The sequence below is a fragment of the Talpa europaea genome (assembly GCF_964194135.1).
Source record: "Talpa europaea genome assembly, chromosome: 11".
Classification (NCBI taxonomy): domain Eukaryota; kingdom Metazoa; phylum Chordata; class Mammalia; order Eulipotyphla; family Talpidae; genus Talpa; species Talpa europaea.
Genome location: NC_140078.1, coordinates 9,786,945 through 9,808,900, shown reverse-complemented (window position 1 = coordinate 9,808,900; position 21,956 = coordinate 9,786,945). Strand labels below are relative to the sequence as shown.

Sequence of the window (21,956 nt, the reverse complement as noted above, 5' to 3'; positions counted from 1 at the left end):
GGCCCAAGTATTTGGTGACAGAAAGTTGCCTTACAATTATAGGGTTGACACTGGTGCACAGAGATAATTAACAGTTGATGACCTAATGTGTGCTTTACATACATTATATATTTTAATCTTCACATCATCTTACAAGGTCAGAAAACTAATTGAGAAACGTTTGGGAAAAGATGTCCAAGGTCTTAAAGCTAGTATGTGGTGGCCCATGGAATTTAACAGTTATGACAAGGGGAATTTGTTCCAGGGTTTATTTGCGCCAAGAGCTTTACATGAATTAACCCAATCTTCATTGTAACTCTGTGAGTTAGCTACTGTTATCCCCGTTTTACAGATGAGACCCAGAAAGAAACGTAGATGATACAACTAAACTAGTAAACTAGGTAAAACAAAGATCGGTAGTCCAATTCCACAATGTTCTTAATCACTACATCACACTGGATTTGAACACAGATCTAAGTGTAAAACTCATGCACTTTCTCCTACCCTGCACGTAGCTGGTAAAAATAACTGTCATCCATAAATTAGTCCAATTCTACTCAGGGACGTTGTACCTCTCAGGCAGAGCTAAGGGGGGCTCTGGCAAAGTCCGCGGCTGTTAAAGCCACCGCATTCCCAGGCCACTGGAGAAGCCCGGCTCCCTGGGGCCGAGGGGGCAGGAGAGGGAGGAGGAACAGGGCCTGCAGTCCAAAACCCAATCTCCGTGCGGAGGCCTTCAGACGCCAGGAGCAGCCCCCGGGGTCAAAGCCTGGAAAGTCGCAGGTGGGTTCCGACGTGAATGCCCAGCATATTCAAATCTACAGTTTCCAACCACTGAACTGCGGGCGCCGCTATACAAAACGTTCCCCTCGGCTCCTCAACCCCGGCCCCTGGAAACCTGCTCCCCTGCTCCTGCCCCGCACGGGCCCAGGCAGAGAACGACCCTTGACCGGACACCCACAGTCCACACCCGCAGCGCGGCCCCTCCCGGGGGGACGCTCGGGCCGCCGGCCCCACACACCAGGCCTCTGCGCGCAGGGAACGAGGAAGGAGGTGTTGATTCTGTTCCTATGGCAACCGCGCAGCTCGCCGCGGCGCGCTTCCGGGCCAGCGAGCGACGCGCTCCAATGACGTCACGGGGCCACTTTCCGGCCGGTGGCTGAGTCGGGCTCAAGTTGTGGGGCCCGGGGGCGCCATGGGGGCCACTGGCGACGCCGAGCAGCCGCGGGGACCCGGCGGGGCCGAGCGGGGCGGCCCGGAGCTGGGGGACGCGGGCGCAGCGGGGCAGCTGGTTCTCACGGTGAGGACGCCCCCGGGGAGGCGGGGGCCTGGCCTGGGCTCGGGCCGACTGGGCCTCGGGCTCCCGGGACCCTGGCCCGCGGGCGAGAGAACGCGCTGCTGGTGCTGCCGAGGGGTTGGCGTTTCGCCGTCCGTCGACCTGGATTCAAATTCTGGTGCCGCCCTCCTGGCTAGGTGACTTGGGCCAGTGCTGTCAGCCCCCTCGGGCGCCGGTTTCCTCTTGGATAAAATGGAGACGAGTAGTTCCCGCCACGTAAAGTTTGTTGTGGGGGTGCGCTGTGAATGTGGGGAAAACGCCCGGCACATCCCCTGCCACGAAACAGGCTCTCGGCTATCGCTGGTTCTCTTCCCCCTGCAGTGCCAGAAAGGGTGGGGCTGGGACTTCAGAGGCAGGAAACTTCCCCAGTTCTTCCTCCCTGCCAGAGCCTCCCGACCACTGCCCTCCCGGCTGCCCCGAGGTGGGAGAGGGGGTGAACGCCCCTGAGAAACCTGAATGTCTAGGCAGTCGCATACCCACCCACCACCCCAGCGTCACCAGCCTCGGTCTCCCTTGGTCTCCACAGAACCCTTGGAATATAATGATAAAGCACCGGCAGGTGCAGCGAAGGGGCCGCCGCTCTCAGATGACAACAAGGTAAGGCTGCCTCTGGGTGGAACGTCCCTCCTGCCCTGACTTGGATCCGCTTGGGGGTCCCCACTGCACTGAACTAGGAAGGAGGCAACTCAGATTCTGTAATTCTATGTGTGGCTTTGATAAGTACCCCCTCTGAAGTCATGAACAGAATGCATGGTGGGGTGGATTAAAGTGCCCAGGATCCCTAACACTCACTGACGCTGTGGTTGAGGACTCTAATGAGGCAGAAAAGCATGGAGGTTAAGGAAAAAGCTGGGCTTATAGTATCAGTCTCAGGGAAAATGCATCTCAGGGAGAGAACATAAGATGGGCCTTTGGGATGTTGATTATACTTCTTGACCTGGCAGTGATTAAACCAGTGTTCACTACAAATGCTTGCTAAAGTGCATAGACGTTTCTGTAAAAGTATTATAGTCCATAATACACTTTCACAATGGCACCCATTTCATACAATTGTTAGGAGAATGATGTGCACAGAACCCGGGCATTTAACTAGTTTTCAGTAGAACGCTATTCTTTTCGTAAAGGAGCCTATGTGAGTAACTAGTGGACAGAATAGGCAAGGATATGTTTGGAACATGCCGCCTAATTGTCTCCCTCCTTTGTGCAGTTTCACAGATCCTGCCATCTCCATGGACCTCCTCCGAGCTGTCCTGCAGCCCAGCATCAATGAGGAGATCCAAACAGTCTTCAATAAGTACATGAAGGTGAGAGGGACGCAGGAGAAGGGACACAGGGCAAAAGACTCATGGGCAGCCCTCTCCTGCATCACCATCTCATTGCCTCTTTCTGGATATTTAAAGTTTTCCAATTCTGAACCCCTGAGAATTTTTTTCCCCCCTCTCAAGAAATGTTCAGATTATACCCAACTGAGCTTTAGCCAAGCTACTGTGAGGATAAAATGATTTACGTGTAATGCTCCCAGCACAGTGCTTGGAACGTAATGTGTTTTATTACTTGTTTAATAATATCACCGTTATTGTAATTTAAAATTCTTTTATAGGCCTATAAATAAACTTCTACATGTCTCTACCTGAATGTCCCATGGATGCTTTAAACCTAGTACATTCAGAACTGAATTCGTTTTTCTTCCTAAACCTCCTCTGTGTTTATCCATTCATTCAAGAACATATGGCCATATTCTAGGCATGGGGGCAGGAGGGGCATGTCTCAGTGAACAAAACAATGTCCTCTTCTCCTTAAACAGGTATGCTATTAGGAAGTGCCAGGGAGAAGGGGCAGCAAGTGACCAGTGAAGAAGAGAGGTGTTACTTCATAGATTGTAGATAGGAAAACCCTTCAATATGAGGACAGTTGAACAGAGATCCAAAACCGAGAGGAAAGAACAAGCTGGGAGGAGGTGTCCAGACAAAGGGAACAGGGGCAGAGAGCCTGAGGCAGAGCACAGACTGAGCCTGAGCACAGCACAGTCAAAGCAACGCATTGCCAGTGTTGCTGGAGCATTCTGAGCAGGAGGGGAGGTGATCAGAGGTAACAGGTGCCCAGCTTCTGTGGCACCTTTGAAGCCATGGTAAGTACTTTGGGTTTTATTATGAGTAAAATAGAAGCTTTGGGAGTGTTTGATCAGACATCTCTAAAGTGTCACTAGGATTGTTGTAGAGAGAATAGACTTCAGGAGGACCATTTAGGAAGCTTGTAAGGAGAGTGGCTTAGATGTTGGGAAAAAGTCCTTTGTCGTATCTCTCCCTAGTTCTTCCAAAAGGCAGCACTGAACGTACGAGACAACATCGGGGAAGAAGTGGATGCAGAGCAGCTCATTCAGGAGGCCTGTCGGAGCTGCCTGGAGCAGGTAAGAACAAAAAGGAAAAGTAATATAGGGACAAGGGATCTTTTAGCCCTCCAGTGACTCCAATAAGCAATGGATCCCATATCAGTAGTATTTGGGGAAATGCCTGGCAGGTCATGTATTTGCAGATAGGGCTTGGAGCTTCTGCTGACAGAAGTGCCAGGTACTGTGATAGGTACCTTCAAGAGCATTAGTTCATGTGTCTATCAGGAGACCCCCCCTGTACGGAAGGTGTGTTTTAATTCCAAGTTTGCAGATGAAGAAATCATGGCATAGAACAAGCAAGAGTTAGAATAGCTAAAGATCTGTCTCACCTCTGCAAGTATGTGGTGATTTAATCCTGCAGGCAGCTCCTTTGGTGTCACGGGGACCATGCCCCTTTCAGCCTTCCTGGCTTTCAAAGTGTGGTCACGACTTCAGGTCTATAAATGGCTGTGTTCCCAACATAGTAGTGAAACTGCTTTCCTATATCAACTGCTGTTATGAATAGGAATTATAGCAATCCCAGATTTTGCACTTGACTAAAATTGAACTTTTATCTGTCAGAGATGGAACTTTCTTTATAAACAGAGCCAGGAGGTCTAGTGTGCATTCAGTCCTATGAGAGTAATTATTGTGAGATGAGAGAATAACATCTTCTGGAGGTTTGCCTAACTAGCTTCTCAGGCACAGCCTCAAAAAGGAGCAAGAACAGGGCCTGTAGTTCAGCTTTGAAAGGGCAGAAGTCCATCCTGTCAGTGCCGTGAAGCTGATCTGATTCTCATAGACTACTAAACTTAAGTCTAACCGAATTCATAAGAGGCCAGTTCAATACCCTGGGACTACAGCATGCTATAATCACTTGTAACACTTGCTGGTTAATAAAACGCACTTATTGATAATATTCTTATAAGTTTGAAGTGAATCATGATTAAACTTAATGAGTTAAGTTTAATCATGATTCATTTTATCTATTAAACCACTGTGTACTGAGGACCTACTCTGTGCCCAGTACTGTGCTAGGTCCAACAATTTTATGCCAAATGGGCAGAGGCCTTACCTCCAGAGCCCTTGACATTTCTGTGGCGGTCGTACAATAGGCTTTACAGCCGGTGGTTAAGTGCTCTAAGCCGCAGAGGTGGTGCCTGTCCACTAGAGGGCGCAGTGTCCTGGGCACAAGTGAGCCCCATTATGTCTAAGGGGCAGAAAAGAGCCAGCATTTTCTGGTTGTTTTGGTTTTCAGAAGTCAGAGAGGTGGGCAGAGGCCAAGTCAAGCAGAGCGCAACTAACAGGTGGTTGTTACAAGCAGAAGACAGCCTAATGAGATTGGCACTAGAAAGGATCATTCTGGTTGCCACAAGGAGTCAGGTTTGGGAGGTAATTTATGGAACTGTTTAGGGTCCCAACTAGAAGATAAAGAGGAAGTTAAAATGAGTCAGGCATAACTTGCACTCCATGAATAATTTGTTCCAGTCTCCTGAGGACTCATGTCCCCCTTCCCAGTATTGCTGTAACTGGGAGGAAAGCCAGCATTTGGGTCAGTAACAAAGACTCGGTAATAAAGACCGCTTGCTGCTGGTAAAATTTAAAAAGATAAAGTATAAGGCGGAAAATTTCATTTTCTCATAACCTCACTACAGCAATAACTGCTGTTAACATTTTGATGTGTTTTCTTGCAGTCTTTTCCCTAAGTTTTTACACACACCTGTTCACTCCCTAGGGCACCAGGAATACAGTAGGGAGCAAAGACCAGCGTTGAGCCCACAGGCCCTTCCGCTGCCGCACGATTTCTCTGTTCCCTTTACAGCCAGACTCTGGGGAAGGTTTCAGTCCCTGACTCCACTTTGTCACTGCCCGTTCATTCTTTTACTCCTTTGTCTTGACCACCACTTCACGGGAACCCCTCATATATATTAGAGTCCCCATAAATCGCTGTGTGTTCAGCCTGGCGCCCTCACTGCTCAGTATACCCGGCTGCCCAGGGCATTGGTCACAGTGGGCTGGTCCGTGTTTCTTGGCTTCCTGCTCTCGGCTCCACAGCCTCCGCCGCTGGTGCGTCCTCTCTGCGGACCCCTCCTCTTCTGTGGCTCCTCCGCATTCTTGGTGATTTCATCTAGTCCTGTGACATGGAAGCCGGTTTAACTGCTGATGACGCCAAATGGTAACTTGGCCCTGAGCTGCTTCCACTCCTGCCTACCTCCAGTCCTTTCTCTCAGCAGCCAGACTAGTCCTCTTAGAGGAGAATCCGATTGTAGTGCTGTCCTCTTTAAAACCCGCAGTGACTTCCCATTGTTGTTTGCCTGGACCAGTTGTTGCTTTAACTTCAGCTCCACCTCGCTCTTGTTGACTGTATTCCAGTCGTACTGGGCTCCTTTTCTGCTTCTCCAGCACATCAGGCTAAGAGCCTTTGCACTAGCTGCCCTCCCTGGCTCTTCTCTTCTTCAGAACTTAGCTTAAGTATCACCTCATTAGAGAGGTCTTCCCTGTCACTCCATCTATAGTGTCCCCCCTCCCAGCGCACTCCCTCCCCTAGTTACTCTCTTATCACCTCACTTACTTCCCCCATTTATTTCGATCTGAAACCACTAATAGTTCATATTCTTATTTTCTGCCTCTCACCCATCTCTGCTAAACTCTTGAGCTTTATAAGCCTGGAGGCCTGATCTTGTTCACCACTGTAGCCCCACAGAATATGACTCTTGATATGTGTATGCTGATTGAGCTTAATGAAGAAATGACTGTGTGAATGAACAAACGAATAAAGAAATGGCAGATGAACAAGCAGGACTCTTGCTATCATGGAACTTACAGCCTAGTTAGACAGACAGGCATAAATTAAGTTGCCAGACCAGCGTGTGCACAATCACTGAGACTTGTGCGCCCTGCCCTGGATGGGGGCAGTTTGGAGGAGAGGATCATGAGTTCAATTTTGGATCTGGCAGATTTGAGACATCCATGCATAGTCATGGGGCAGGCTATGTAAATCTGGAGCTCAGAAAAGGCTATAACTGAAGATAGAAACCATGGAGTTAGCAGTTTATACATGTTAATTGCCGCTATGAGCACAGATGAAAGCAGAAGAGATATCTAAGGGAAGGATAGAATGAAAAGAAAAGATTGAGGAGTATGAGCTGGCAGAGAAAGTTACAAAAGAGTGGCCAGAGAAATAGGGGTGAATGGAGAAAAGTGTGGTCACAGGAGCCAATATGGAGATTGTTTTTCGAAGAGGAAGTGCAAGGGGTTGTCAAAGGGTGGGGTGACCTGCACCCAACTCTTCACATGGCCTACAAGGCCCCTGCCAACCTCACCATGCTTCTCGCTACCACTCTTTTTTTTTTTTTTTTTTTTTTTTTTTGGTAAAGATTTATTTATGTATATAAGAACTGGGGTACAGGCCAGAGGTGTGGGAGGTGAGAGGATTCACCAGAGACAGAGTGGGGAACAGAACAGGCAGATTGACTGAAATACACTGCTGAGGGGAGCAGCGGGCGAGTCAGGAAAGGTCTGCTGCACCATGTGGGCATCTCCCTGGCCAGGGATCGAACTCGTGCTGCAGTGGCTGCGGATAGCTTCATAGGTTGCATCTTAACCCCCTGCTCCACCAGGAAGGCCCTCCTCACTACCACTCTTTTACCCACTATTTGTCAGGCCATCTTTTTCTTCTTCAAGCCAAGTCTTCCCACTTCAGGGCTTTTGCCTCCTCCCAGCTGCTGAAACACACTCCTCCTTGGCTTGCCTGTCACTGGCTCCTGCACATCTCAGCTCAGAGGCTGCCGTCCCTGCAAGGCTTTTCCTGACCTCTGACTAAAGTAGCCCTCCCCTCTGGTGATGCTCACTTCTGCCTGGGTTTTGTCAGAGCACAATCCCAAACCACCTCGTTTGTGTGTTTCTTTCTTTTTTACGCAGCTTGCCCATAGAGATCAAGTTCCAAGAGAGCAAGGACACCTTGCTTGTGCAACTTACTGCTGTAACCCCAGTACTTCCATACTAGATACCAATATGTGTAAAATGTAAAGCAGCAGCTTGCTGAGCAGTGTGTCTTCTATTAATGCATCTAGTTAGAAAAAATATATAGCGTGTGTTTACATGGGGAAAAGCAGTGAAGAATGTACATTGCCATATTAACGATGTTAGGTACCAAGACTTCAGATTTGTGGAGATTCAGGGGCTTTTTTGCTTATTCACACTTTGATTTTTCAACAATGATCATTAGTTAATTGTTTTTAAAAAACTAGATGTCTATTTATATGCACACCTTGTGGTACGTTTGTCTGATCACAAAAAAGTTTGAGTCCAGTTGGAGTAGAGGTTTAACCACCAAAAACAGTAGCTGTTAACACTTGTTTGTTTGTTGTCTCTTTAGGCTAAACTACTGTTTTCTGATGGAGAAAAAGTGATTCCCAGATTGACCCACGAGCTTCCAGGGATAAAGGTTAGCGCCACTGCATCCTGGGGACAAGAAGGGGAAACCAGTTAGTCTGAGAGGTGGGCACAGTGTGTAGGCCTGGGGAGGTTCCATGTACCTCTCATTTGTAGGACCGGGACCAGAGGCATCATGCAGGGAGAACATCAAGGCCCGGTTCATGGAGGGGCTGGGGGGCGGTAGCCCAGGAACTCTGCCTTCCACAGCCCTGTCCTCCCAAGCGCTGGTGTGCCCCTGACTCCCTCTCCTTCTCCTCCAGCGTGGCCGGCAGGCAGAGGAGGAATGTGCCCATCGAGGGAGCCCTGTCCCCAAAAAGGTAAACCATCTCCACAGTTCCCGGCTAGGAAAAGGCCCATCAGCTCAGATGGTGCTGGGGTTCCTCGATGTACCTTTGGGCCTTTGTAGGCCTGAGCAAGAAGAGCCCTGGAATCAGTCACTCCCTGCTCATATTCAAGTATCATTTGGTCTCTTTGGAAAACATCTTCACCAGATGACCCTAGACCTGCCAATGGGGTTGGATGGGGTTTCCCACAAGGTCAGGCCCCTGACAGCTATTCTTTGTCACAGAGGAAGGGACGGCCTCCTGGACACATCCTGTCAAATGACCGGACAGCCGCCAGCATGGTGTGAGTGGGGGTCAGCAGAGCTGAAGGGAGGCGTGGGAGAGGGCGCCTGCAGGGAGAGAGGCTAGAGTTCTGTGTTTGGGGAAAGTCACCGTGGAGGAGGGTCCCCTAGTTCGAAGGGTGAAAAAGAAGATAGCAAGGAGGTTATTGATCCTGGCTTTGCCCCAGAACAGTTCAGCCCTGCTTGATTAAACACCGGAGGGTTTTTGTTAGTATATATTGAATGCTTATAATGTGCCATAATTAATCTAAACACCTTACATACTTTCCCTTTTAATCCTGAGAGCCACCCTCTGATGAAGATTGAAATCATTCTGCAGATAAATACACGGGGCATGCAGCTACTAAGGGGAAAAACTGCTGTATCGCCTCTAGGGTGGTCATTTTGAAAGATTTTTTTTGAAACAACAGATTTTTTCCCCCCAAATAAAACTGGAAGCCCAATACACAAAGCAGATAAAGCCACACTTGTCTATTAAGAGGGCTGGGGTAGTTTGGAACCATCAACTTAGGAAATGGAATCATATTAGTCAACATACCTTAGACTTGTCCCCTGCCTAGAGCAATTGCATTCCTCACAGACACACAGAAGGCAGGGCCGTTGCCGCTGCTGCTTTTGGCAGATGAGGAAATGGCAGCTCAGGTTCCTGACTTGCCCTCTAGGCCAGGTAACTCCCCAGCCAGTCTGGGAACTTCCAGTCCAGTGCTGCTTTCCTCCGTACCCACTCCGACCCCTCCGACGGGTGCTAGGAGGACATACGCCCAGGGCTGAAGGAAAAAGTAAGAGGAATGGCCACCAGCAGCAGTAGGCTTGCGTCCAGCCCTAGACCTCGCCTGGAAGAATTCACCTTTCTTTTCTTCCAATCAGATGGAAACCAAAATCCTGTGAACCAATTCGCCGAGAAGGCCCTAAGGTACGATGTCGTGAGTGTGGCAGTGACTCCTGTCCCAGGGAGACTCGGTCAAGGCTCTGGGGTCCACTGTGAGGGATAGGCCCAGGGATGGTGAAGGAGGCGTGCTCACCATCCAAAACTGTCTACCCTCTCTTCTCCCCTCCCACACTGGCCTCCCTGAAGGATCCCAAGGAGCAATTGGAAGTGAGGCAAAACAAAAAGACAGGGCTTGAGTCTATGCTGAAGTCTTGCCCCCTGTAAAAGCTGGTGGTCATAAATACTTCATCAGCACTTAATATGTGACAAGAACTGCCCTGAATCTTTTGTGTGGTTTGTCCCATTTACTCTTTTTAACAACCTTATGAGATTCTGTTATGCTTCTATAGTTAAGAGCTTCCTTTCTTGCCAGCTCCCTTGGGGGCAGAAATTATTTTGTTATCTTGTACGCTTAGTATACTTAGGGATACTAAGGCTTAAACTTGCCTAGTTATACAGGTGTATCTTACCCCATCTCATCATGATATAATCATCTGTACATACTCCGCAGCCCCCTGGAGAAGAGACACCACCTTATCTCTGTAGCCGTCAGAGCTAGGGCAGGCCTAGCAAATTACAATGTCTGTTTCTTTAATAATAGGGTGGTGGTAGGAGAGGGCAGGGGGAGGAGTGTTTCTGTCCTGCCCACCAGGTTAGACCTCACCTTCATCAGCCTCCTCCTTTGCACAGTGGGATCCAGCTCGGCTGAACGAATCTACTACCTTTGTATTGGGATCAAGAGCCAACAAGTAAGTCTAGGAGCTCTGGCTCTGAGGGGAGGGGAAGCTCCTGGCTCCACCATGAGGACTGCAGCTGCTAGAATCCTTACCACTCATATGTTACTTTTCAGGGCCCTGGGGATGGGGGGCACCAGAGGGAGAATCTACATCAAGCACCCACACCTCTTTAAGGTAGGTGAGTGCTCGAGTCAGGTTGGAAGCAGATGGCATTGGGAACTCTAGAAGGCACAGGGAGTGGGGGACAGATGTGGATCTGGGGTTTAGCCACCCTTCTGCCATTAACCTTTACCTTTTGTAGTTAATATCTCTGTGCCTCAATAATAATTAGTTTCCTTGAATATTTATTATATACCAAACATTACAAAAAAGCTGTACTTACATTATTGCATGGAACTATCCTCTAAGATAAGGATTGAGAAAGACCAAGTGACTTGCTCAAAGTCCCTCAACTCGCAAGCAGCAAACCCTGTCTGTCTGCAGCCTGAGCTCCTAACCACTGCCTCATAAAGTTGTCTGTAGAAGAGACTGGAGCAAGGCAGTGCTTCTGATCCTTTTCAAAGATGTGCTTCTCTTCCAAGGGCATGCCTTGGTCTCCACTGTCGGAGAAAACCAGGGTGGGGAGTCATGAGTTCACTAGCCCTCATCAATGAATTTGGACTTACTCAGTCAGAAAAGCATCCGGATAATTAGAAAAGTGGTAGTGCACGTGTGTTTACAACAGGTTTTGTTGCACTCACACAAGGCCTGGTGTCCCTTGTCAGATAGCAGCTTCTTTGGGGTCTCAGAATCCTGGTCTGTCTGCTACATTCTGTGTTGAAGGACATAGCCGCTTCCTCTATATCCTGGAATTCCCGACACAGACAAGTTGGACCACTTGCTACTTCTTCATTTTTCTCTCTCAGTAACTTTACTCCTGCTCTCCCCTATATGACCTTCCTTCCCAACCCTTATCTAACTAATTAGGATCCATCTTCTCCAAGATTCTTGCTAGCATGGCTCTTGCACCTACTTTGAATTCAAGTCAGAGTATGGTTTCAGTCCTGGTTCTGTTATTAGCTGTGTGTGACCCTGGGCAGGTGGCTCCACATTTCTGCACCTGTTTCATGTGACCAGACTCTCATGCTGGGCAGACCCAAGATAGCGTGCGGGAATGCAGGCAGCTCATTGCGGGCACTGGTCATTCTCGCCCGCACTCTCCCAGCTCTCAGACTCCCATTTGTAATATATTCTCACCCTCATTTCATTACCAGTGGATGTTCTCTCGCATTGTAGTCTCTCTGTCTAACAAGCAAGGGGCAATGTCTGCTGTGACAGTGAGCATATTTTCATTTATTTAGAACCTATTTGTATTTCTATAAACTGCCTATTACGTATTTTGCCCATTTTCTGTCCTTCAAAAGGCATTCGAATTTTTCTTTTTTTACTCTTTTTAATTATAGAATACATAAGCCCATTTTTGTAAAAAGACCCAAACAATACACAGAAGCTAAAAAAACAATAAAGCGGGCTACTCCTGTGGCACAGCGGGTTGAGCACAGCATGCGAAGCTGTCTTCAGCTTCTGCAGCACGGGTTCGATTCCCGGCTAGCCAGGGAGATTCCCACATGGCACGGCAGACCTCTCCTGTCGCACCGGCTGCTCCCCTCAGCAGTGTATTTCATTAGTCTGCCTGTTCTTTTCCCCGCTCTGTCTCTGGTGAATCCTCTCACCCTCCTGCACGTCTGCCCTGTGCCCCGGTTCTTATATAAGTAAATAAACAAATCTTTAAATAAATAAATAAATCTTTAAATAAATAAATCTTTAAAAAGAAAAGATTTATTTATACAAGAGCCGGGGTACAGTCCAGATGTGTGGGGAGTGAGAGGATTCACCAGAGACAGAGCGGGGAACAGAACAGGCAGACTGACGAAATACACTGCTGAAGGGGAGCCGCAGGCAAGACAGGAGAGGTCTGCTCGCCATGTGGGTTGCTCTGAGGCCGGCAAGGGGAACCAAACCAGCACTGCAGAGGCTGTGGACAGCTTCACAGCACTGCACTCAACCACATGCACCACCAGGGAGGCCCTCCTTCATTTTATTTTTAACAAGTAGATAGAATTCATACATGTTCCATGATTTATTTCTTCATTCCTCCATTAATGCATATTTAAGTCTCTTCCAGCAGTTACACTATTATAACCAGTGCTGCCCCAAACATCTTAAAGATGGGGGGCGGGGGTGATTCCAAAGGATAAATCCCTAGAAGTGGGATTGCTGGGTCAGAAAATATACTTTTTAGGGCCTCCCCTGGTGGCGCAGGTGGTTGAACACCACGCTATGAAGCTGTCCACAGCCTCTGCAGTGCCGGTTCAATCCCAGCTGGCCCGCGAGGGTCCCACATGGCAGGGCAGATCTCTCCTGTGTCACCCGCTGCTCCCCCCAGCAGTGTATTTCGTCAGTCTGCCTGTTCTGTTCCCCACTCTGTCTCTGGTGAATCCTCTCACCCTCCCGTGCATCTGGCCTATACCCCAGTTCTTGTATAAAATAAATAAATAATCTTTTAAAAAGAAAAGTTACTTTTTAAATTTCAACTCATAATTAATATGGCTTGGAGAGTAAAATAATTACTTAAACTCAAAGGATAGTAACCAGACAAATTCCCCAACTCGGTCTCAAATATATTTCATATGTTCTGCCTACTTTATAAAACCTACCCTTCTTGTGTCAAATGCTGTATTTAGCACTTTTTATGCATTATCTCTTTTGTAAATCAGAACTTTAACAGGAAAAAGTCTGCTGGCTTTATACCCATGAAGTAATCAACATTAAATAAAAATGTTTTCAAAGAGGAAAAAAATGTTTTGGTATAAATGTATTAACTTTAGACACTAGAGCTCAGTCAGAATAACATTCTGAACAAAACTACATTGTGAGCTTTTGTTTTCTTTGGTCAGAATTTAAATCATTTAATGTTAAATAATTTTTAGTATCTGCTGTTTTCTCCCACATACAGCACATAGGGCTCTTATTTTATCATTTATTTTATCATTTATTTTGAGGTAACACTGGTTCCTAGCATTATTTAAGTTCCAAGTGTACAGCATTAGAATCCAGCATCTGGAGAGAGTCATGGTCACCACCAAGTCTAGTTCCACTGCCACACACTTGACCCTTTACCCGTTTGCCAGCACCTTCCCCGCTGGTAACCACCTGTCCTTTTAAGTTTGATTTTGTTTTCTTTGTTCATTTGCTTTGTCTTTCACTAAAATCTCTTGGAATTTGTCTTTCTCTGTCTGACCTATTTCACTTAGCATAAACCTCTAGGCCCATCCATCTTGTAACAATGGCAAGCTTTCATCTTTTTTTTTTTTAATTGCTGGATAGTATTCCACTGTGTATATATAACACATCTTCTCTATCCTTTCAGCCACTGGTGGGCATTTAAACTGTTTCCATATCTTGGCTCTTGTAAATAATGCTGCCGTGAACATGGAGGTGCACATATCTGTTCAAATTAGTATTTCTGTGTTCCTCAGAAACCCAGAAGTGCAGGAACCCCATGCTGTGTTCCCTAGCAGTTGGGTCACTTTGCATTCTACCAGCTGTCCCCAAGGGCTACCTTCTCTCCTCATCCTCACCGAGACTTACTGTTTGTCTTCTTGATATAAGCCGTTCTAACAGGTGTGATGTGAGATCTCACTGTGGCTTTGATTCACATTTCCACACTAAGTGATAAACATCTTTGCGTAAACATCTTTGGACAGCTATGTCATCTCTGGAAAAATATCCAGATCCTCTGCCCGTTTTTTAATCATGTTTGGGGTTTTGTTGCTGAGTTGTTTAATACACTTTGGGTGTTAACTCCTTGTCTGTTATCTCATTTGTTCTTCACAACATAGTATTAACACTGTTTTATCAAGGAAACGATTGCCCAGGTTTATACCATCTAATAAGTGGCAGAAACCAGAATTTAAAGCTTGTTTGTCTAATTCTAAAAGCAGGTTTTTAACCCTGATGCTATACTACTGCCCCAGAACATGGTTTCCTGCTTTTTGTTCTAAAAAATATGGTCACCCTAATAGTCACGTGTGTTAGAAGATCTTCAGATCTTTTTTAAAAAAGGACTGTTGCTCTAATAGTCCCCAGGCCTATCATTCGCCAGAGATACTGTGCTTTGAGAAAGGAAGGAGGTGGAGGTTAGAGGTGTACTAATCCCTGGCAACTGGGCCCCACACTGCAGCCTCCTGGGCTCTGCTCCGCTTGCTCTGAAGAGGGTAGTGAGCCCTCTGAGTCTGCCAGCCTAGGAGAAGGTCTTTTTGGTTAAAAACTGCTCAAGGGCCAAGATGCTTTAGGACGAAATGAGAAAAACCCCTGGCTAACGTCTCTCCATGTGACTTCATCCCTCACAGTATGCTGCTGACCCCCAGGACAAGCACTGGCTGGCCGAGCAGCATCACATGAGGGCAACGGGGGGAAAGATGGTAAGCATTGCCCACACGTGCCACTGCCTAGTGACCAGGGTTCTGGCTATTGGCAGCAGCTTAACTCCAAAACCAGGAGTTAAGAGAAGAGAGAAAGGGCCCATTTGCGCTGAAGGGTATATGTAACCCCTGGATTCCCTTTTCTGTCCCCAGGTCTTCCACACTCAGCCCCTTACCGTCCCACCTCATAGCTGTTTAGAGTAGATTGGCTATGCATAAAAATGGTAGGTCCAGACACACTACTTTCCCGTCATATGCCTATGGACAGTTTTCGCTCATCGAGCACAACACTCTTCTGTCTGACACAGCGATAAGATTATTCTCCAGGCAGCACCCCTTGTCCATAGGAGTTAGCACATGCAGGGAAACTTGTTTGTCATACCTGGCAGCCCCTTCCAGAATTGCCTCTACTTCACGAGTTCTCAGCTCATCAAGCAACAGCCGTAGCAGTGTCATCATCACATGTATCCGCAACCATCATGTAGGGCTTTGTCCATCACTTGCGGTGTTGTCTACCTGAGGACTCACTTAGCCCACCCCAGGACTGCTCCTGGTAGACGCCGATGGCCTTGTCGATCAGTGTGCCTTCTCATTCTAGCAACGAAAGCTATCTTGTTTTAATATTCTATTTATGCCTACACTCTTATTTCAAAAAAGATTTCAGGGAACTTACCGTTGATACATAAAATGCAACATCACAGAAATAAGAAATGGGATGGAGAGGAAGAGAAGGTCTTAAATAAAGCCATTGGCAAGACTAGCTTTTTTTAAGGTGTTTTTTATTTTTTAATTGCTGACTCAGGAGAGTGGTATAATTCTATTGGCTTTCACCTCCGAGCTCCTCTCAAGCACCATCTATGAAAACAGTTAAATACCCAAAGGACACGCAGTTATCCCAGCCCATGAAACTGGAAAGTGCCTCCAGCAGAAGACTCGCTCTCGTGCTGCACAGCATCCCTGTATGATAACCAGCAGATTACCAGGCTGTCCCACTGCAGGCTGGGGCATGCTGCCAAGGCCGCTGCAGTTCCCAGGCCAGCACAACCTCCTTATTAGACAGCAAAGCAGCTCCTTGTTTTCCCATTTGCCACAAAGTTCAAAACAAAATATTCTCAGTCTCTATAAAGTTAACAAATGGCTTCTTCCTCCTGATTTCCTCTTTCCATGTATATTTTGCTAGCTCTTGCCATTTATAAGTCACCTCAGGATTTTTTTTTTTTTTTTTTTTTTTTTAATACAAGCACTGGGTACAGTCAGAAGCACGGGAGGATGAGAGAATTCACCAGAGCCAGAGCGGGGAACAGAACAGGCAGACTGACGAAATACACTGCTGAGGGGAACAGCGGGCGAGACAGGAGAAGTCTGTCGCGCCATGTGGGACCCTCGCCCGATGGCCGGGGATCGAACCGGCGCTGCAGAGGCCACGGGCAGCTTCGCAGCCCAGCGCTCAACCGCTGCGCCACCAGGGGAGGCCCAGGATCGTTTTTTTTTTTAAAAGAGGAGGAAGCTATAAATAAATTAGTCACCCATACCCTCCCTCCCACCCATTAAGTTTCTATCTGAGTGAAAGATTGTCTCAAGAACTGTGCCCCAGACAGTTTTCCCTACTTACTTGCCCCCATGTCTAGTAGACTGTTGAGTTGGACTGAAATGAACCAGTGACAATGACCACTCCCCTTTGCTCCCACCACAGGCCTACCTCCTCATTGAAGAGGACATCCGGGACCTCGCAGCCAGTGACGACTACAGGTAAAGCCAGTAGATCTGTTCAATGCTCTCCCCCTTGCTTTCCAGTAGCCCCTAGTGTGAGCCTGGACCTCACCCTTGCTTCAGCTCGCCTGCCCAATGTCTGTTTCAGAGGCTGCCTGGACCTGAAGTTAGAGGAGCTTAAGTCTTTCGTCCTACCTTCCTGGATGGTTGAGAAGATGCGAAAGTACATGGAGACACTGCGGACAGAGAATGAGCATCGAGGGGTGGAAGCCCCTCCACAGACCTGAAGCCAGGCTCCCTGGCTACACTGGCAGCCCTCTTCACGGTCCCCTTACCCACATGGCTGAGGCCACTGCTGGGACTGCGCCTAGGTAGATCGCAGTGGCATTAAGCTGTGCCTGGGCTAAGTCTGAGTGGCTCACTACAGAGCACCCCCAGACTGGCATGTGATTTGTAAAGTTATTGGGATAAGAAGCAATTAAACAGTTTGTAATAAACACATGGTGAGCGTGCTGTGTGGTCTGCCTCGTGGGGGCTCACAAAACAGCAAGGGCTGTAGAAGTTGTAGGTATAGGAAAAAAGCACAAGGTACCCGGCCCCCACGCCAGGTAGACCCCTAAGTCTCACATCCCATATGGATCTTTTATACAACAAAGCTGGGAACATGGTACCTTGCTGTCCCTGCCCCCTATCATTTCTTCACCCAACTTAGGTATTACAGCAGCAGAAATTTTTTTTTTTTTTTAAAAAGTGGGATGTGATAGCCCCATGGGGGTGGATGACTGGCCACAGGGAAAATGCAAATGGCTTTCACTGCCCCCATTTTACAGGCTAAAACTACGTGAGGTAGCCAAGGTCACAGCAAACCGTGTGAGGCAGAGGTTCAGGGTATGCGAAGCGGGAGATGAGCTCGTCTCTCGCAGGGAGCCCGCTGCGCCGTGGCCTCTGAGCCCCTCGCAGGAATGTCCAACACTTACGGTCACACAAGGCACCCAGGGCATTGCCAGGGAGGTGCGGGGGTTTCCGTTTTGACGTCAGGCACCAGAGCCCCAAGACAGGAAACTCCCCTCCAGCAGCGGGATCCCGGCTCCAGGCGGGGCGCGGGCTGGGCCGCCGGCAGCCGCGCGTTCTTAAAAGGCTTCATCCCACGTGGACTTCTTCTTGGCCCATTTAATGTCGGCGTTATCCAAAGCCCGCCAATCCGCTACGGATTCGTTGGCTAATGGCAGCCTCCCCCGCCAATCGCCTCTCAGAAGCTGGAAGCCCCAGCACCCAATAAGGGCGCGCCGGGGGTGGGCCTAACAGTTGCACGGTGACGGAGCGCTCTGGGGCGCCCCATTGGCCGGATCAAACCCAAGCGCGGCGCTGATTGGCCGGCGTTGCCGAGGGTTACAATTCAAACGCCGGCGGGCGGCCCGCTGCGCCGCAGTTGCAGCCGCGTCTCCGCGCTCGCGTCTCCTCAGGCGCCGCCGGGATGGCCTCCCAGAACCGCGACCCCGCCGCCGCCAGCGTCGCCGCCGCCCGCAAGGGAGCCGAGCCCAGCGGGGGCGCCGCCCGGGGCCCGGTGGGCAAGAGGTGAGCGGCGGGGAGCGACCCGGCCGGCCGGCGCTGGGCCGAAAGCGGAGACTTCCGGCGCCCCCGCCTTCTGCAGGGGAGTTGGGGAGACGCGCCGGGCGCTCGGCGGCGAGACGCGGGCGCTGCCGGGCCCTCCGCGGGCGGGCCGCGATGCCCAAGCGCCCGCGACCCTCGGCGGGGGCGCGGGGTGGGGGCAGAGAAAGTGAGGCGCCCCGGGAGGGAGACCCCCGAGAAGCAGTCGGGGGTTAAAACCACGCCAGCACCGTCCCGGGGGAGCCTGCGGTTAGCGGGCGTGGGAGCTCAAGACCTGCCCGTGGAAACGGGGATGCCCCCCCAGTTGCGTCTGGTCAGGGTGCGGGGAGCCTCGGTGACAGCTGCTCCCGGGAGACCGGGGTGGGTGGGGCGAGAAGGGCCACCTGGGCCCTGGCCCATCCAGAGTTCCCCGGTGATCCCGAATGTTCCTTCTGCAGGCTGCAGCAGGAGCTGATGACCCTCATGGTGAGTGACCACCCACCCAGACACCCATGCACTGGGCCCACCCGCCCACCCGCTCCTTCCCCGCCTGCTCAGGCTCCTCCAGACGCGGGTGCAGGCGGGGCAGGTAAGGCGACAACACAACTAGCTCTTTCAGGAAGACCCACCTATGTGCCACCCACCCACGCCAGTGCTTCCTGCAGTCTCTGCGCCAGCCCCGCCACAACCAGGTTATCCCCAAAATACAGTGGGCACAAGGCCTCCCCATCCTGCAGGCCCCACGTCCCCGTCCAAAATTGGCTGCCGTGCCCAGCTTTCCTCCCTTCTTAGTGTTTCCAGTCCCGACACACCTCGAATGCTCTTCCTCAAAGACCTTTTCTCTTGTCAGCCCTTCAGACGTGGGCTCTGGGTGTATCTGTTGAATTAAGTTCCCAGCACCCAAGGAGACTGTGGGAGCAGAACTACTTGTGCTCCCCACAGAGCCCCTCCCTCCCTGCGGAGCCAGGCCTGAGCCCAGGGGGTGTTCTCTCTCCAGCTCTACCCACTTCCTCGGGAAGACCTATCAGTTTGTTCCTGTTGCTTTGTTCTCAGTCAAAATATGCTGAGTAAGAAGGGAAGGTGCTCACCTGCCAACCCCCTTTGAGACCCCCCAGAGTGCTCAGTAGCCCAGCAAGTGTTGCTTACTCCCCAGATGTCCGGAGACAAAGGAATCTCCGCCTTCCCTGAATCAGACAATCTTTTCAAATGGGTGGGGACCATCCACGGAGCTGCTGGCACGGTGAGTGGAGCTGGGGCCTGAGTGACCTTGCTGAGTCTGGGGAGGGACGGGACGAAATCCAAGCACCAAGTCCACGTTTAATAGGGCAGGGCGCCCGTCCTCGCTCTGAGCCTGTGGCCTTGTTCTGCCTGCACAATAAGGGGGTAGGTTTAAAGAAGGGCTCCCCATCTTAGAAGCTTGCATAGAACCAAACAGCAAGGGACAGAATGGAGGACAAGCAAGACTTTGGCCACCAGGAAGGCACAAATCTCAAAAGGATAACTTTCTACTGCCACAAATCTGGTTTTAGATAAGGAACAAATCAGATCTGTGTCCAAAGTTCCCTCTTTTTCACATGTCAGCAACTAATGTTGCAATTGGACTAAGACACACAGGAAGCCAATTGTAACACCTTGCCTTCTGTCAACCTCTAGACAAACTTGGGTCCTAACGCACCCTGACTTGGGACTTGGCTTGGGTATGAGGCTCAGTGGGGAAGCTTGCCCGCCCCCGTGTCTCCCATGCCAGGTATACGAAGACCTGAGGTATAAGCTCTCCCTGGAGTTCCCCAGCGGCTACCCGTACAACGCACCCACGGTGAAGTTCCTCACGCCCTGTTACCACCCCAACGTGGACACCCAGGGTAACATCTGCCTAGACATCCTCAAGGACAAGTGGTCTGCCCTGTATGACGTCAGGACCATCCTGCTCTCCATCCAGAGCCTGCTGGGAGGTAACTGGGGACCACCCTTTGCCTGGGCACCTGGTAGGCTCCCCTGCCAGCCTCTGCTCATTTGACCATTCTGTTTCCTTCACCCAGAACCCAACATCGACAGCCCTTTGAACACACATGCCGCCGAGCTCTGGAAAAACCCCACAGGTGGGTCCCCCTTCTCAGCCACAGTGATCCCTCCCCAGGTTTCAAAGTCTTCTCCCCAGTCTCACAGGGAGGGCCACCCTGGGGGCCTGACTGGTGGGCAGTGGAGGGAGAGCTACTGTACCCGGCCCCAGCTCCCAGGCCCTTCCCACCTTTGCACCTCTGGTCAAGCTGCCCTCCCGCCTGCCTGAACTTCTGCCACCACCACCCCCAAAACCTGCCCGTTCTCTTGCAGCCTTTAAGAAGTACCTGCAAGAAACCTACTCAAAGCAAGTTTCCAACCAGGACCCCTGACCGGAGCTGTCCACTCTCAGCGTGTCTCGTCTCCTCCTTAGCTGCTCTGTCCTCTCCTTGGTTTCTGTACAGGTCTCTGTATCTCAAGCTGTGGTGTCATTTCTGTTTTGTTTGTTTTTTAAATTAAGTCTCTCGTGGAACCCTTGTGATAAATATTATTAAATAAATACATTTTGGGGGGGAGTTTTGTCTTGTTTTTCTCACAAGTTGCTGCTTCGTGGTTACCTAAGTGGGGCGTGCCCGGGCTGGGACCTGGGCTCTCACCCTTTCCTCTCTCCAGGGAGTAGAAGTAGCTGATGGGGTGTAGGACCGAGCAGTGGGGTGACGAATTTGTTCCCTGGGGACCATGCTTTTATGGCTCTGCCTGTTCTATGAGACGGTGTCACGGCAGTGCTTGCTTCCGCCGAGTGGTGACATGCTCGAGGGTGTCAGTGAGCAGCGGGGCCGCCCCAGCTGTGTGGCTGATGAGCCTTGTGGTGAAACAGCTATAGCTCTGGAGAGTGTGTTGGAGGGTGGGGGAGGGCGCCAGGAGAGCCAGCCTCCTTTCTCTTTGGTGTTCTGACCCTGAAGAGGCAGAAGTCTCAGGTCACCCTGTGGTACGCGGCTCTGGGGAGACAGAAAGCCCTTTCCCCGCCAGAGCCCCCAGCACTGAGCTCTCCACTCGCCCCTGTGCCAGGTCCCCAACGGTGGTTGCACAAGCCAACGGGGGACATTCAGCTGCGCTCCATCTTCACCAGCATTTCCAGCCCCTGAACTGCTGGCTCAGGCCCCCAGCCACTCAAGTCATCTTTCTGATGGCCTATCCCCACCATTCTGGGGGGAGCTCTGTACTAGTCAGCAGGGGCAGGCAGGAGAGCAGGCCTATGAGCCCAGCTCCTGCCCTGCAGGAAGATCTCTGAGGTAGATGACACCCCAGGTTTGCTCCACCAGCAGCAGCTGGATGTGTGGGCCTGGGGGGAGACAAGGCCCTTCAGGAAGGTTCTCACCCACCCACCCTCTTAATCCTGTTGCCCAGGCCCCATGACTGCCCTGTGCACCACCAATCCCATACCCCGCCAAAATAGCCTTGCAGTGGCAGGGTCTGAGATGGAAATTTGGGTGTTCTCTGTTCAGTTTCCTCCCTTCTAGAACTACTCTTACTCTTCTTAAGGATCAGTCTGTGCTTCTCCAGCCAAAGAGCTTATGACAATCACCAGGAATCTTGCTCGGATGCAAATGCTGTCCTTGACCTGGGATAGGGCCTGAAGTTCTGCATTTCGAATGAGTTCCCAGGTGGTGACTTCACTCTGGTCCAGTTAAACCAAGGTGTCTCTCTAGATGTGTTCCTCCCAGCAGCCAGGTTTCACCAGGTTTCACCTGGAACTTGCTAGAAATGTACATTCTAGCCCTAACAAGCTCT

The 21,956-nt window shown here is 50.2% G+C and overlaps 2 protein-coding genes across 4 annotated transcripts; both read left to right on the top strand.

Annotated features, from left to right (window-relative positions):
* Positions 1-1,171: 1,171 nt before the first annotated feature.
* Positions 1,172-16,867, top strand: DNTTIP1 (deoxynucleotidyltransferase terminal interacting protein 1; the record flags this gene model as incomplete). The annotated part of the gene is made up of 13 exons (XM_084247134.1): positions 1,172-1,276; positions 1,839-1,909; positions 2,520-2,616; positions 3,621-3,719; positions 8,059-8,127; positions 8,378-8,434; positions 8,686-8,744; positions 9,610-9,655; positions 10,361-10,419; positions 10,521-10,581; positions 14,799-14,870; positions 16,564-16,619; positions 16,729-16,867. The coding sequence occupies 13 exons, from the start codon at positions 1,172-1,174 to the stop codon at positions 16,865-16,867; spliced, it is 990 nt and encodes a 329-aa protein (XP_084103260.1).
* Positions 16,868-18,051: 1,184 nt separating this feature from the next.
* UBE2C (ubiquitin conjugating enzyme E2 C) lies at positions 18,052-20,557 on the top strand (the record flags this gene model as incomplete). Of its 3 annotated transcripts, none has more annotated exons than XM_084246446.1 (6): positions 18,052-18,155; positions 18,626-18,653; positions 19,321-19,407; positions 19,915-20,119; positions 20,207-20,266; positions 20,499-20,557. In XM_084246446.1, the coding sequence occupies 6 exons, from the start codon at positions 18,055-18,057 to the stop codon at positions 20,555-20,557; spliced, it is 540 nt and encodes a 179-aa protein (XP_084102572.1). The 3 variants fall into 3 exon arrangements, with proteins under 3 accessions (XP_084102572.1, XP_084102570.1, XP_084102571.1); XM_084246444.1 differs by having other exon boundaries at positions 18,055-18,155; positions 19,321-19,411; positions 19,886-20,119; XM_084246445.1 differs by lacking the exon at positions 19,321-19,407 and having other exon boundaries at positions 18,055-18,155.
* Between the last annotated feature and the right edge of the window lie 1,399 nt (positions 20,558-21,956).